The sequence below is a fragment of the Bacillus rossius genome, chromosome 5 (assembly GCF_032445375.1).
Source record: "Bacillus rossius redtenbacheri isolate Brsri chromosome 5, Brsri_v3, whole genome shotgun sequence".
NCBI lineage: Eukaryota > Metazoa > Arthropoda > Insecta > Phasmatodea > Bacillidae > Bacillus > Bacillus rossius.
The window spans coordinates 66,444,886-66,462,136 of NC_086333.1; the positions used below are offsets into that span (position 1 = coordinate 66,444,886).

At 34.2% G+C, this 17,251-nt stretch overlaps 1 protein-coding gene across 2 annotated transcripts in view; it reads left to right on the plus strand.

Moving 5' to 3' along the window:
- Window positions 1-10,937, plus strand: part of LOC134531920 (E3 ubiquitin-protein ligase rnf8-like) — a 39,822-nt gene extending 28,885 nt beyond the window's left edge. For both annotated transcript variants that reach the window (XM_063367962.1, XM_063367963.1), the window contains 3 exons: window positions 1,544-1,676; window positions 4,218-4,351; window positions 10,154-10,937. In XM_063367962.1, the coding sequence (XP_063224032.1) occupies window positions 1,544-1,676; window positions 4,218-4,351; window positions 10,154-10,191 (305 nt within the window). In that variant the 3' untranslated portion in view covers window positions 10,192-10,937. The remainder of the gene's footprint in view (window positions 1-1,543; window positions 1,677-4,217; window positions 4,352-10,153) is intronic.
- Window positions 10,938-17,251: the final 6,314 nt, after the last annotated feature.

Sequence of the window (17,251 nt, forward strand, 5' to 3'; positions counted from 1 at the left end):
TTTACAGAGCACATAGAACAAAATCAAGATTAAAAATATTAAACTTTTAATGTTGCCATAGAAAAATTGTACAGCTTGGAACATTAAAAGTTCTTACATTACTTGCATGACATAATTTCCATATACATGATACGTAATACATACGTTAAGAAGTATCATAGGCCCGCAGGCGTAATAATGCCCTTACAAAGGATGTTAGATTTTACAACGGATTACAAAGTCTGTGTATGTAACTCCAGCTACTTATCCACTGTTAAATGTTATCTCAGATATATGTCAGAATACATAGGTAAAACATACAAAAGAGGGTAAATGTGCGTACAAAATACTGGCATACCGTATTTACCAGCAGAAGAGTTGCCCCTTTGTATGGGTCGCACCTATAATTTGGGTTATAAAAATCCAATTTTTTTTCGCAAGGGTCGCCCTCGAATATGAGTCGCACCATATATCTGTCTACAGTAGAATAAAATTGAAGTCTTAGTTCCTTGTCTCATCTTATTCGTGCGTAAGAATTACGGCACGGGTGTTAACTCGTGTGTGCGATCAGCAAAATGATTAAAATCTGAAAGATTAAAAAAATTAACTATGTACATATGTTGAACTTAGTCCTGCTCACCGCTGAAGTAGTGCCCAAATAGCAGATATAAAGAAACAAATTAATGGGAATCGAGTCATCTAGGCATATAATTCAAAAAAGGTTTTCACCCAAGGCACATATTTCAGCCAGATAATAATAACTTATGAACAAAAATATAAATGATTATCAGTATAAAATTAGCACTATAAAGAAATATAAATATACCATATTCTTATTAGCGATATCACCTAAAATTTACCACTGAATATAATTATTGGAGTTTTTTTATAATATTCGCTATACTGACAATAAACACTCTTGCATCGAAGTCCGTAAAAAGGTATCTTATAAAGAAACTTAAATCAAACACACTTCACAAAATTATGAAATTGTATGAAAGTTCACAAGCTAAAATATCTCCCGCCGCGGTAGTACCATGTCGTAAATTATTAATTTGTGAATATGTTCATTTCAAAGTTTATCCTTCTGGCGACGTCACTTCAGTTTAAGCCAAAGACTATTCAATTATACGGCCCAACACAGGCTGGTAGAGGATCAATTACGACCCACAAAATAGCATTCTCTCTTTCCAGGGTCCCTAATAAATTAGGGCGATGTTGAAGTTACAACTATACTTCACAAAATATCGGGTGTAAGAGTATACTACCTATTGAAAAAAAAAATGTTACTAACCTAGGCAGTATAATAAAATACCCACCACAAGTATGTAACAAATATGGGTTGGTCACCATTTTTTTTTTTTTTAATAATATGAGTGACTGTCTTGTCAGTTTATTTTGGGAGATAACACATGAATAAAATTAATTGTTTTTATAGAGTTGTCTTGAGTAAAAATGTTTCTAGAAATGTAAAATGTATTTCGTTTAATTTTTTTTAGATGTACCTTCACTGTTACTGTAATAACGTGTGATGCTGATGGTTCGTGGGTATTTTTATCTTTAGCGATGTCTGCGTTACAACAGAAACCTAAAGCCTCGAGCTCCACCGGACCTCGTAGAAACACCCGTCAAAACAATCGAACAACGCGTGCATCGAATCGTGCGAGGGCTGCACCTGTTGAGATTTCATCGGATGGGTAAGTGTTAAGCGTACATGTGTGGACATTTCCAAGTTAGTGATTGTTACACTAAACATGAGGAACAATGGAACGACATATGTTTTCAGTTCACCTTCACAGTTGTACAGAATTTTGTCTACCCTGAATTGTTATATCTTCGGATCTTCTTGTATGCATCTTGACATGAGAGCTAAAATTAGCCGAGTCAAAATTGATATGATTCCGTATCTTCGTGCGTGCGTTTATGGGGGTGCGTCCCCCCCCTCCCCCTGTGTGTGTGGGCACATGAATGTGTGTGTATTTCTCTCTACACACACATGCATGTACACACATGCCGACTTGCACGGTGACGCACACCCCATCGCTTAAGAAACAACACCGTTTAAATTGCATTTCTTTTTTTGAAAATAAGTTTTTTTCCCCCCCTGGAAATGTAAGCATTTAGCGACTTCTCATGAAGTGAATTTGCTGAAAATCAGACAATGTGCTGCTATGGTCTTTTTTCTAACACCGGTTATTCATTCCCAGCATGATTCATAAAGTTGTTAAGCTCTCCTGAAAATTTGCTTTTTGTCACATAGGAGGTGTTGTTTCGTAAGCGATGATGATATATGTACGATAGGTTGAACTTCAATTTTCTCGAATTCGAATCCCAAAGAGTACACCAATCTCTCGCATAGCACGTCTTCAATTAATGCGAATTCAGTTAGCACGATGTAAATTTTACTGCCCTAGTCTCGAATAGCACGTCTGTAAATTTCAGTTAGCACGAAATCACCACAGGCTAAAAAAAATCTCGGAAACGACGCGACGTCAGGTATGGAATTCGAGGGGGGAAGAGTGGTTTGGAATGCGAGGGGAAAGAAATGCGCACGCAGATAAACAAACACCGGGCCGTACTGTTGATGCCCGGCCGCAGACCAGGCCGTACTGTTGATGCCCGGCTGCAGACCAGGCCGTACCGTTGATGCCCGGCCGCAGACCAGGCCGTGATGAATTGCGCAGCTGCAGTTGGAATAATGGCAGAACAGAAACCAAAGCAGATGAAATTGGACACGTTTTTTAAAAAAAAGCAAGATGATAGTGTTAATTTCACCCCAGAAAATATTTAACTTTTATGTTTTGTATATGTACATATTGTACATATTTTAATGTTATGTTTGTGCTCTAGGGAAAATCTAAATCTGTTTATCTGTTAACTGATTTGTTTACATAGCCGCTTTTATAAGAGGTGTGCATAACAAATTAAATGTTTACATATCATATTATGGCTGTGTGTTTTAAAGTTATATAAAACCAGTTCTTAATTTCATAAAAGTGTTTTAATTTTGTTAAGTTTTAAACGTAATGACAAAGGATCCAGCTGCTTGCAACAGCAGGCAGACAGACGCACGCACGTGTTGAAGGTCACGCCTGGGCGGGCAAGCCAACCAGCTGACTGACGGTAAATATGTTACCACTTATCTCCTGTTACACTGTGCCATGTTTTCTTTATCTAACGTATTCGGTGGTAGGCTTAAAAAGATAAATGATATGACATATGCATTTTCAAGTATTATTCTACGCATTTATATTATGTAAAGATTACTTCCCTACACATCTTGGAACACATTAAATAATTTTGCCTTATATTTATGGGGACTAATGCTTCAGAATACGCGATTTCGATTGACACGAACATTTTTAGGAACGAATTAGTCGTGCTAAGTGAGGGATTGGTGTACTTTGAATCTACCCCTTGATCATGAAAGGTCAGAAATAATATATATGAACTGTGCTGTTGAAACATTAATGTGTTAGAATGTTTGTTTCACAAATTTTCTAGAATCACAATACATATTGTAATTTTCGTCTACAATTACAAATAAAATGTACACTATCTTGGGGAATGGTAAAAGGATAGCTATAGGTAAAGAAAAAATAAACCTATTAATTTTTAACTTGTAAGTGTTGAATTTTTTGAATTCAATGTATTTCCCCCAATATTATTCTTAGAATATTTTTCTTAGCATCTCAAATATTTCAAATACTTTACTATCAAGGGGTTAAATGATTTGATGGGGTTCATTCCTAATATATACATGTCCAAGATATAAACAATTTCTTTGTGTCAGAAATATTCCTTAAAGTGCTAAGCAAAGACCTCAGAACATTTTAGCTGGTGGTTTAAACAAACATTTTTTGGTGGCTACTTTTGGGATTAATAATGTTCTTTTTAGCTACACAATGATAATGTTTAAATTTCCCTTTCAGATATATTTCCCATCAAAACCTTTTTCTTCTTAATATTGCATTTTTTTAATAATGAGTATTTTGATGGTATTTGAGAATTTCAGAATTTATTGGCCATTCCCTAATATACATTCTTCTCAGTTCACAATGAAACATCAATTCTCTGTACTGTTTTTTTTTTTCGTATGGGAACATAACTACCTAATAAAGTGTGTATTTTGCAGAACACAGCACAGTATTTATTTGATTTGTATTAGAACTAATGCTTTCTTCTGGATATCAAGGTGTGAGCTAAGGAAATTTACATGAGCTTTTTCCCCCCACTAGTGAGGCAGATGAAGATAGCATCTATGTGAGCTCTGAGGAGGGATGGATATCACTGTCGGACACCGATAGCAATTCTTCGGTGGAGGGCGAGCCCGGAGAGTACTACGGGGGCTACGGATACTGTTACCGCTGTGGTGAGTGTTGCGCGGATGCTTCTCTGGAAATAGATGTTTGTGCTCCTTGTTGGGACTTTCTGAGGTAATTTTTAAGGATGGTTCATGTCTAAAAAAATTACATATAGATAATGACAGATACAGAAAAATTCTTATTACAACATTCAAGGGTTGGTTGGTTAAATTCCAAATGGTTTAAACTAATATTTAAACCAAGTGGTTTATTTAAAAAAATTTAATGTTTTATTTAAATAATGTATTTTAAATATAATATTTTAATTTTTATTTTAATGAAGCATCTGATTCTACTGTAATAGCAACGGACGATAGCTAGGGCCTGGAAAATTTCGGTGTTTTCAGTATGCAAAAAGCGGTACTTTCAAATTAGAAAAGCGGTGGTTTAAAGTTGGTATTTTCGTTATGCAATGGAAATTTTACCGGTATTTTAAATGTTGACTAAATTGTGCAGTTATTGAATATAATAGTTTACATATTTAATAAACAATCCATGTATACTAGGAATAGGCTAATATGCATAATAACTAGGGCCAATGAAAAATGGTAAATAAAAAAGGCCCATTTCGGTGAATAAAAAGAGTTATTTCGGTGCCAAATTTCGGTGAAAAAAAAATAGTTTAGTTAGAAAAAATAACTATTTCGTCATTATAATTTTATACACATGTATATGTTTGATGGAATAATTGTTTTATTTGGTCGAAATTTATCAAAAACAATATTTTGAAGTACATTCACATCTAAAATTTAGCACGCTGCATTTGTAATTAAAATTCTCAAGATTACATACAAAAAAATCGGAAACTGATCATAAACGTTAGTGGCTCAAGTCCATTTTGACTACCTATCTCTGAAAATCAGCTATTATATATTTCCTGCAAACTAGTCCCCACCAAAACACTGTACTTATTCAACAGTACAGAGTATTGTTTTTTTTTGTTTACTTTTTCACCGCCTCAACTGCGTGTGCGGTATTTGTTCATGTATATGTTGGCACTCTTGGCCGGCATTTATTTTCGTGCATTGCAGTGACAACTACGAAAATAAATAGTCGCCTCGGCTAGGACGCCCAAATACAACAAATAGCATTTTGAAAGTTATGATTTGATTGGCTAATATGGAAGTGACGCTATTTTTCTGGACTGCGTTTGGCTGATTCAGAGAAAGGAACGAAGATTGAGTTAAGGCCTATCGACGATTGCGTCACCAGACGCATTTGCGGTCGGCAAAATAATGTCATTTTTGCCGTTTTATGGCCTTCTACGTCTCGTAGGAACGTGTGCGACGACGGAGACTGAGTAGGCATACGTCTGGATGTAATAATTTTCATTCGTGAAATATATGGTTCTAGAGTAACTTGACGCTTAGTTCCAGAACCCGATGCTTTGTTCACCTTGTGCGATGCTCGAAATTTACAGTGTTTTCACACGTGTATTTTATTTTCCAGTCGACTTGCACATTACAGAACTTGCACATTACAGAACTTGCACATCATGATGCCTTTTTCTTTACTGATTACGTAAAATCCTTCAGCTCTTTCGAAAACACAACTTTCGGCATTTTATACGTTTATCCAGTGACCACGGTAATATGACCAAAATGACACAAAAACTTTCAACGGAAAACGATCATAGATGCGGAAGAGAGACATATTGCATCCACTCGGAAATAAAGAACTTAAACTCGACAGACACGCACTCGTGAAAACAAAATCATAGAACATTTCGACACTCGTAACTACCAACGCCATCTGTGATTTGTCCACTAGTAGCTAAAGTGATAATGTTTATTGCCACGCTCTACTCTATGGGTGCTAGAGAAAAACAAAAGCAAAGATGGTGTCTCACATATAACCTCTTGGAATAATAAACGTTTTGTGCAAGTTCCAGAATGATTCAACGTGATTTTTCGCGATAAAAAAGGTTAATTTCGCGCGAATATCGCGATTTCGTCATATTTCGTGAAAAACTACGGATTTCGCGCATCACAGCAAATTTCGTTAAAACGAAATGCAGTATATTAACGTCTAATCACTACCAAGTAAGGTTATTTGTATTACACATCATGTGCAAGTGATTTTTTTAAAATTTCGCGATTTCGTCATTAACGAAATTTGACTACCCCTAATAATAACAGCCAATTAAATCCAAAACAGTTACACAAAACAGACACGTTGCTATAGATGTTTGCAACTACAAATTTTCTTTTTTTTTTTTTTTTTTGGCTGCCAATGCCACATGCTTAGCCGACTTTAGGTGTTTGTCAATGAAATCTTTTCTATCCCATGAAACTTTACAGTTGCAAAATTTGCACATCACTGTGCTATTGTCAGTACAATAAAACCCATGTTTCTGATACTGATATGCTTAATTTAATGGAGTGGAGGAACACGGGGTTGCCACTTGAACAAACCCCAGCGCATAAATGAGAAGAAACTTAGTGTGAACTATACCCCAGATCAATTTTGAACATCAAATCCATACACGAACACGGCTTATGTAAAAATAAGGTAATTATGCTGAAACACAAGACTTGGGTTAAAGGATACTTTAACCTTGTGTGGATCAAGTAGAAAACATTCGGCTATAAAAGAAAGAAATAAGAACAATGCTATCCTGAAATGCTGCGACATGTTTTTGGAGTAGATAATCACAGCGACAGACCGACAGGATGCGCTCCTGCCCTTGCCGTCAGCGATGTTTATTTTGACAGCTCAAGCAATTATCTTTTCCACGTCCCTTCGCAGCGTAAAAAAAAAAGAGAAAAAAAAACACGCTGACAGTTTCTCACGCAGAAGGTTGAAATAAGGGAGGGAATGTGTTTAAATGTTAGTTGAATAAGGAGGGGGGGGGGGAATTGTGTTTACATGGTTTGTGGCTCTGGGAGGGATGAGCCTTGAAGAATTAGCAGGGGATGGAGAGGTAAGCGGCGCGTCACGTATGACGTCAAGCCGCCGGGCGGGTAAGATAACATGACAGCTGAGGCGGCTTTTCGTGCGATAGTGGAGGCACCGAGCTCGTCTAGACACTGCCGTGAGCTCGTCTAGACACTGCCGCGTGGCCAGTCTAGAGGGGTGGTATCTATTTTTAGACGTCTTTTGTATGCCTGGCTGCTTACAGTACAGCTCTCGCCAAGATGAACGTGAACACATAGAGCCCAACAAAGTGTAACAGACTTGTTTTTCAGCCGATTTTACTCAAATTTTCGACTTTCTCTGCTCAAATTTTTCATGTTTTCTCAAAAAACGGTCATATAAACGGAATGGACGCATCAGAGGGGGCTCGAATCGGCGGGATTCTACTGTAATGGTACTTTTCGGGGATATATTCGCAGTGTAATATAGAAATGTTGTGGTTTTCGCGAATGTACTTACTTTTCGCGTTTTCATGCGAAATTCGCGCGAATTTTCGCAAAATTCGCGATCGCGAAAAATTCCAGGCCCTAACGATAGCTTATTAATGTTTCTTGTTATTTACAACAAAAAAATTTATATACTAGTCAAGATCTTATCGTTTTAATTGTCTGAATAAGTTGTGAACTATACCCAGCTAGACACTATAACCCCGATATTATCAACCCTGGATTTTACGAAGCATTGATTTTATGAAGACATTCTTAGGAACCTTCAAAAAATAGGAAATTTAGACATATAAATAAAAAAAAAATTACTGAAAAAAAAATCACAAGGAAAGTTTATAGAGAGATATTATTTTTTAACACAGAGAGAGAGTGTGTGAGAGAGAGTGTGTGAGAGAGAGTGTGTGAGAGAGAGTGTGAGAGAGAGTGTGTGTGAGAGAGAGAGTGTGTGAGAGAGTGTGTGAAAGAGTGTGAGAGAGAAAGTGTGTGAGAGAGTGTAAGAGAGTGAGTGTGATATAGAGTGTGTGAGAGAGAGTGAGAGTGTGTGAGAGAGTGTGAGAGAGTGAGTGAGAGAGTGTGTGAGTGTGAGCGTGTGAGTGTGGCACGCGCGCATGCATCCTGTTACCATTCCTCCAAGATATTGAACTTTTAACATGTGTTTATATAAATAAAAGTACAATTTGAAGTGATTATGAAAACTTATTGTTTGAAACAATCATTTAAAGGATAGAATGTTTCAACACCAAAGTTGATATTTTCATTTATTGTACATTATTTTATTTTTGACAACAAGATTTCAAGATTTAGGTTTGAGAAAATTGGAATCCAACCCATCTCTAATCAAAATGCAAATTAACACACCATAATAGCATGGTAATGCAAGATATATCATGGAATCAAGCAGCTTTTAACCAAAACTTAATTCAGATTGCAAAAAAAAATGTAATCTCTTACTATTTGAAATTCAAGGAATATTTCACAATAAAAATAGTACCAAAATGCATAAATCAGGAAACTTAATTTGGTTTGTTTTATTATGCATCTCTTATGAATTACTATTAAACCACAAATGGTCACTACTGAATTCCTAATTTTCTGAATGTATGTATTTTACATCAATTTATTACAAATTTTTGTATTTTATGAATGCATGATACAAGTACATTATTTTGGTGGAGTACATATTATGAAACAGTAATTATAAAAATAAAAACAACACTACCAAAATATTCTGTTTTAAGAATGAAATTGTACAAAACAAAAAACATAAAATCTTCCCTCTATGTGTTATTGATTTAATTCTAACACTATATTGTTGTTTAGTAAGAACTAAATCAGAATATGGATCTGTAATTTGGAACACCACCATCTTATCTGATTGTGATAAAATAAAAAAATAAAATAAAACTTAAAAATCATTTTCAAAATATTAATTGTAAGAATTTCCCAAAATTGAACCTGACTTCTGTAGTCAAACACAGAAGATTGTTGGATTTGCTCTTTGTCCATAATTGCTCTACATATTTTAAAAATGAATAACTAATTCTTCGTAGAAAGTACTGGACTTGTCAGTTAAACAGTCTGTACTCTACACAGCAAAAATATTATTTATAGATTAATTGTAAATTTAAATAACCTAGATAAGGATTACAATATCTTTAATTTTAAGATAGTAGGCATAATCTTCATGAATAAATGTGTTTCAAGGTTTCATTTCAAATAATATATCTAATTACTTACGTTTCATTATTTTTTTTTAATGTGCTTGCTTATTGTGTGTCTTTTTTCTCTTGTTTCATATTTTACAGTACAAAATGATCTGTTTTGGTGTCGGTTATTATTCATCTAGTTGTCTTCCATTTGATTGTATTTGAATTTCTGTCATCCTTGTGATTGTGTACATTTTTCTATTTGTGGAAATGTTGTGCCCACTATGAAAGTGTTTCTAAATTTTTAGCGGGAATGTCAAATATCAATACATTATACAAATAAATGAAAATTATTACGGATGTAGCCATTTAAAAGAAAAAAAAAATTAAATACTAAACGCCAATGACTCCACAGGGCAAACTCTTTGGTAGCAGCCAGGAATTATTAACTTAGCCATTCCATTAATTACATACTATGCATTAACGAAACCAAATTTTGGAAATTAAATGACAGAAATTTAAAAGCGGTTAGAAGTTAGAACCAAGATGATCTCTTTTGGCTCCTATCTCTCCCTCTTAAAGCAGAAATTAAATTTTAATCATTTAATTCTTATTTATTAAGCATTGCCAAACTCCCACACCAAGAATTTTTTGTGTATGTCTTTATTTTCTGTTAAGTGCCAGCATATTTCAAAATACTATTCTGACTGGCACTTATGTCTCTTTGGCGGAACTAAAAAGCTAGTAAATTATAATAAAAATAATTAAGTGAAATGTGTCATTCTTTTTATTTTTATTTTAGGAAGGAGGGGCCATTGGGCTCGCGGCTGCCCTAATTAGTGAACTCGGAACTCCCATTCAGAACTGACTAAACATACCTCAACTGCCTACATGTCAAGAACATTGGTGGTCAGTGAGTGTTAAGAACATTGGTGGTTAAAATATTGCGAACTGTTTTAAGAAGGGAAGTTTTTTTTTAACTGGATGAACTTTTGAACATAAATTTAGTTTTTTTTTTCATAGAGACTGGTTGTTTGTTTTTGCATAGGATTTTTACTTACTGTCCATCTCATAATTAAGTGAATAGTTTGATTTTTATATGTGGTTAAAAATAAGTAGAATTGAAGATTTGTAAATTATTTTAATTTGTAGTACTTGGTTTCTTGAATTCAGCAATATCATCAGCAGTTGGATGATGTTTCTTTGAATGCAACACGAGGCAAATAGAGTGATCCTGCTAGGTACTAAATTGTTTCTTTCTGTCAGTTAAAAATTTGGCTTGATATATTTTTCTCTAGTACTATGTGTATTATTGTTGTAAGTGGTGAACAGTAATATTGAGATTTTATAAACAGGTAACACTGTCGTGTTTGTATTGATCTCATAAGATAGGGCAGCACTTTTAACATCAAGATTGTTCAAAACAAATACACATCATTAACTTGTATGTATTCATTTTATAAACGGAAATAACATCACGGCTTATTATGAAAGCTACCCTCCAGAGATATGTAAATTTTTAATATGTAAAAAAAATAGAGATATGTAAAGTGTATATAATTTGTAAAAATACATTGTCTTTTAAATAGGTCTTGTCTGCTTGTAGCTGTTTGACAAGTCCTTTAAGTGTCCATACAAACGGAGGAGCGAGCATTGCTTAGCTCAAAAACAAAGTTATTTGATGTGTTTGCAACAGCAGTAATGCGTGGCCAGTGAGTAAAGTCACTTATGAAGTCAATTATGCAGTTCCACAGGTTTAGTAATATTGGTCATGGTTTGGGTATCCATATCTTGTAAAGTATTAAATTTATAACTATTAATAGCAACTGGTGCAAATATGCAGTTGTTGACCATGCTGTAACCCCTTGTCAATGAGGTCCAAGATAATTTTAATGCACCTGTACATACTGTTTTCTCCCCACTCACTGTTCACTTATGTGACATTTAAAGTGGATGAAAAATATACTCTAAATTTTGTTAAAATAATTATCTAAAAGTATGAAATTAGCCACTAAGAAAAATACTTATTTGGAGAAAAAAATTCTTAAACTACAAAACATTTTGAAATTCTTTGATATACAATATAGACTTGGATTAGAATCTTTTGATTTCCTGATGTTGCCCTGGAAATAAATCGGTAATAAATTTATACCTCAACTGTATGTTACATAAAATTTTATTTTTTATTTATTTTCATTGTATGTATTTTAGATACACATTGTTTATATTCTATATTCTTCTGAATATTTTGAAACAAACTAATCTTTAACAAATTTTTTTATGTATCTAATTGAACATGAACTGTTAACACTAAAACCCGATTTTACGTATGCTCTACAGAGTTCCACTGATTGCATTGTAAATTGGGAGTGGCTCAGAATAGGTCTAGTATAAAGAGTACAGTAAAAACCCTGTATGACTAAAATGTTTTGTTTAAAAGTCAAAATTTTGAACAAAATTCGTTAAAAATATGTTTGAAGCACATTGCGTTGCGTTTCTCTTGGCAAGATCTTTACCGCACGTCATGTGTTAGATCCTCTGCTCCCTTCTCACACAGATAACAGTCCAGTGGTGCGGGCATGTGTCCCCCCACTCAGCATCTGGCATTCAACTGTCTTGGACACCTTACCCTCCGTTTGCTTTGTTACTACAGCTTGGATTTGCGCAATTTCGGATCTCTTTTGGATTCGAATGGTGTTTGTTGACAAAGTTTTTTTTTTTTTTTTTTTTTTTTAATACTCAGATCAGTTGCGCTTTAGAATTAACTAGTGAACAGTTGTTGACAACCAGCACATTTTTTATGTACATACAGACTTCTGTTTTTGTTAAAATGAGTAGAAAGTAGGGCTGTGCGGGATCCCAAAATTCAGGAAAAGTTTCAGGAATGCTTAGAATTTTTTTTTCCCCCCAGTGGACAGGAAAATTAAATTTTCTGGATTTTTCTATTGTTATTTATGTGGTGGGTTTTTATTCTCCATTACATTCAGAGATGTACATTGAGAGAAAACTAATACAGTAAAAGACTGATTTAAAGTGGTTGGTCAGAGATACTAACCGCATTATCTGCTTATTTAATTTTACTGAGAAGAGAGTAGAAATAAATATGAACTGTCAGCAAACTGATAAAACTAAAACAGCAGCAAGCCAGTAGTTAAGTTTCGTTCAAAATGTGGCCAAGGAACTTGAATGGATCAGATAGAAGACATCCGGCTATAAATGTAGTACATAAGAACTCTGTATCTCAAAATACTGTAACACTTTTTTTTTTGAGTTAATATACACAATGATCGATTGGATGCATCCCCACTCCTTTGTCCATTATTCTCCAGCTAAAGCAATTATGAATTATCCTTTTCCTATGGGTCAGTCCTGTCTAATATGTTTATTACGATCTCCTCACTGTTACAACCATAATCCCGGGAACCATGAGGGGTCGTAACAATTGGGTTTTACGGAATGTAATTTTGTTTTTGCATTTGAGCATTGCCCTGAAAAAATATTTGAAAGATCAGTATGGTGTTTGGTAAATATTTAAACAAAATTTTGATAGGGCTTTTAATTTTTACAAAACACCACTGATATGTAGCACCTACGCTTGAAACTGATTTTATACATCGTAAAATGTGTGTTGACTTTAACAGTGCTTACGTTTCAGTCTGGACTTATTGTTCCCTGGAGTTTTTTAAACCAGCACTCGAGTTGTCTGCAGGTGGCTGCGATTGGTTTATACCAGTCTGGGTGGGTGGTTTAGAAGTACCATGTTTTATCATATAATCATCACACATTTTATACTAAAATCAATTTTGGTAGTTAAAATTTTTCGTAAAATTAAAACCTTTTCTTGAAAATTAACGTTTATTTAAAAAGTAGAGTATACAAAAACATGCCAAACAATTAAAATTAATGAGTCATCAAACAAAATTTTTTTCTTCAACTTTAAATAGAAAAACAAAAACTGTGATCCAAACGTGAGCAGAAACTAACGCATAACTATCGTCGCAGTACACACCACAAAAGAGTGCGGCCTATCAAATATAATTAACTCAGCATTAGACAGAGTGCAATCTACGAGCTATCAATATTCGACTACGTGATTCAACATAACCAAATATGAATGATATAACTGCGTTGACTACATTTATATAAGCGGTACACAGCGGTGACGAAGACGAACAGATAAAGGTTATGATATTTGAAAACATCTTTAAAAAAAAATTACACATCAAACAACTTGTATTTCTGTCAACTAAATAAGCAAATGGTAATATCAGAATTAATTATGGATTTCAACTTCAAAATTCATTGTTTTGTACGGGAAAACTGGCTACACAAAGCGCTTGAAATCTAACAGCGGAACAAAACACATCAGACGTTTATAGAGTATTTTCTCTCTAAATTTTGACGCTCTAAAATAATGGTGAGAGAATAATGCGATAAAACACTGCAATGCATGCCACCAGAATATTTTTGGTTTTGAAACGATACTCGCCCTTGGGCTTTGGTGGGAGGTGCCAGAGATCAGAACTCCGTCACTATCAAAGGCGATGGGAAGCTGTCTGTCATATCTATGCGGCAACCAATAGCCTCATAGGGTTCTTGATTCAAAGGGGAAGAGACAAAAGAGGAAGGGGGGGGGGGATCAGCTTCCTTCGCAGGGCCACTCTCAAGGCAGTGAGAATAAGCCAATATTTTACCTTTTACTGTTCTGAAAATGTTTATAATCATATAAAGGCTGAACAAATTATGACTTCAAAAATTGTGTTGACCAGCAATGACCATTTGAACTATGTTGAGCCAGTTTTACTAATTTTAGTTTCCTGTTACAATCCTTTAAACGACGTTGCATAGGGATTGGAGAACCAGCCTTAACAAAGAATTCGAACATGAGTTTAAAAATAGCAAGCCTGACTCTAGATTGAAGTTCAAAGGGTTACTCGTGATATTGATGAATGGTGAGCACAGTGAACTTTTATTAATCAAAGTGCCCATTCCTGTGTATGCATGATTTTTTTCAAAGTCTAAAGGATACCTGGTAATAAAATTATATAGAAAACTACTTTAAATAACTATTAATGGCTTAACTTATTTTTAGGGCCACCTGAAGGTGGTGAATAAAAATGAGGTATTTCGTCATTATAAACAGGTATAAGCGGTATAAAAATTCGTTAAAAAAACTGAAAAGCGGTGTTAAAAATCGGCAAAAAAAATTACCGGCAAATAATATTATTTTTTAAAATTATTTTTCCATTGAATTTCCTATACAAATATGCATATATATACACTTTATTAACTTTAGAATAGCATATTAAAACTAATTAACTTAGCATATAATATATAATGCATTTATATTCAAGCCACTTAATGCATATATGTACCTTGCAATAAATTTTAAAAATATATACATATATAGGTATATTTATATTGATAATTTATTTAAAATGTACAACAATGTTGTATGCTTGAAATGGTTGGCCTGAAGTATCAGACTGCAGTTACAGGAATCAAGTCTTTTCGCAGCCACTCCACACTATATACAATACTTGCACATCATAAATTTACTTCCTTCACAAAAATAAAAAAGCCATCACTTTTAAATTCCTTTACACGTTTTTGGCATTTTGAACTAACCAACAATTAATTACTTCCAAGAATTTTTTTTTTTAATTTCAGGACCTAATGTGTTGCATTCATTGTCAATACTGAACATTTCCAGAACGGCGCCATTTTGGAATAGTGGCGATATTGCCTTTTAAAAACAGTGTGCTGTATTGGATGGATAACTTACAGTTCAAATAGAAACCACAAGCACAACCTGAAATCTTCCGAAGTTAAACGTTATCTTAGGTTAGGTTGGCGTTATTTAAAATACTTAATGACCGTAAAATAAAAATATTTTAATCCTTTAATTATGGTGCTTTTTTACTTGTGATCGGAAAACTTCGGAACTGTTCGGGTGAGCGGCTTTCTACATCTGGATAGACACATCTATGCATTGAAAGAGTCTGTGACTCTTTGGTCAAATTTGCAGTATCAACAAAGAAGATGGCGCATGACTTCGTAAATAAAATATATAGGGTTGTGCGAATGTTCGGTATACCGATACCGAAACCGAAATTTTGCTACTTTCATTTTCGATTTCGGTAAGAATTTCATCTGTCGAAGTTCGTTTTTAGCGAAATATTTCGAGCCAAACGAAAGTTCAATAGCTTACCGAAGTTCGTTTGTTCTAGTTGAAAAAGAAATCGTAATTTAATAAAAATGTACAGTAGAATACCGGTACAATAACGTACCTTATTATAAAGTATATTTCACTTAACGAATTTTTTTTAAGTCCCCGCCAAAAATAGTATCTTCGCCATGCAAAACGGTTTCAGTTTAAAGTATCATATTTTCACTATAACGTATAAATTCTACTAGTAGCGTGGCATTACTACACCAAAATTTACTTAAACTGGTAAATAAATTTCCAGCTAAATGATTAATGTAGTAGAACAAAGATACAAAAATACCACCGCAACGTATTTTCTAACCTCTAAATTCTCAAAACAAAGTTAACAAACAGTTGCGCGCACAACCATAGATTATACCGTACGTAGTATGCGACGTGAGCAACACAACACCATTCGATACATCGAAAGACGGAGGTTTGAGAGAAGTATTAATTATTTAGACAAAAGTGTTACGCTACGCTAAAAATACTGTTTGATGTCTGTGCCGGGATTGTTTATTGTTATTGTTGAGTTTATTTTCAGGTTACGTTATTTAGACACCGCATTGTATTTGTGCTACAATATGAATGATCCTGGAGATAAAAAGAAACGAAAGCAATTCACGCTTAAGGAAAAAGTGGATATACTCAGAACTAGACAAGGGGAAAAAAGCAAGTCGCAGTTGCGAATACATATGGCATTGCGGCTCTCCTGTAGCTATTTTTTTATATATATTTTTTTCTCTTTGTAAAGATATGTATGCATGTTTCAGTACTAAGTACAAAAACTTGAGGTACCTGTAAGTACTTAGCACTGGGATTTTACTGTAATGTCTTTATATGATTTGCTTGTTATTACTAATAATGTAATAACATATGCAAATCATATAAAGACATTAATTAGAAAAAAGATTTCCATTAAGATTAATTTACGTGGTGAAGAAAAAAACTCACGTTAATGAAAATACGGTAAAATCATAATTCGAACAAACATGGCAGATAAAGTAAACAAAATTCAACCGTGATTACAGTAGGCCTAGGTATCAAAACAAAATCATGCAATATTTGAAAAATTACCTGATTCATTTGCTTTCAAACAGTAGTGTAGGTACTATATTCGTAAAACATACATTCCAGAACTGTTAGTACACTATTTAGTATTTACCGTATACACATAAACAAAGAACGTACGTACCTACTTTTATTCGCGCACAGCCAAACAAAAACATTGTCGTCTGCTTTATTTAAAATTTACATACTCTGACTGGCATATAAAATCCTCATAATATACAGCCAATTAGACAAAAAGGTCAACAAGTCACTGCATGTAATGACCACTTGGCAGCAACCATTTGTTATGTTTTGTTTTGACCATGTCCCTTGCCTGGTTTACAGCTTCCTGAGCTAGCCATGTGTGACAGTGGTGCAAGATGGCGGCCGTTCCACAGTATTCACGTATTTTTTCATCAGTACCATGCACGTGATAAATATATTATCATAGACTGCGACATTACGACTGTAAAGGAAATAGTCTGTGCGCTGAAAGATCTGGATTGATTCTTGAAATTTACGAGTGACATGGGGCTGTGTTGTGTGGTCTAGGGCGGATGTTGATTATATTAAATAGTAATATTCATATATACATCAAAAGGTACCAAAATGATTTATGTAATAGAATTTATTACTGAAGAG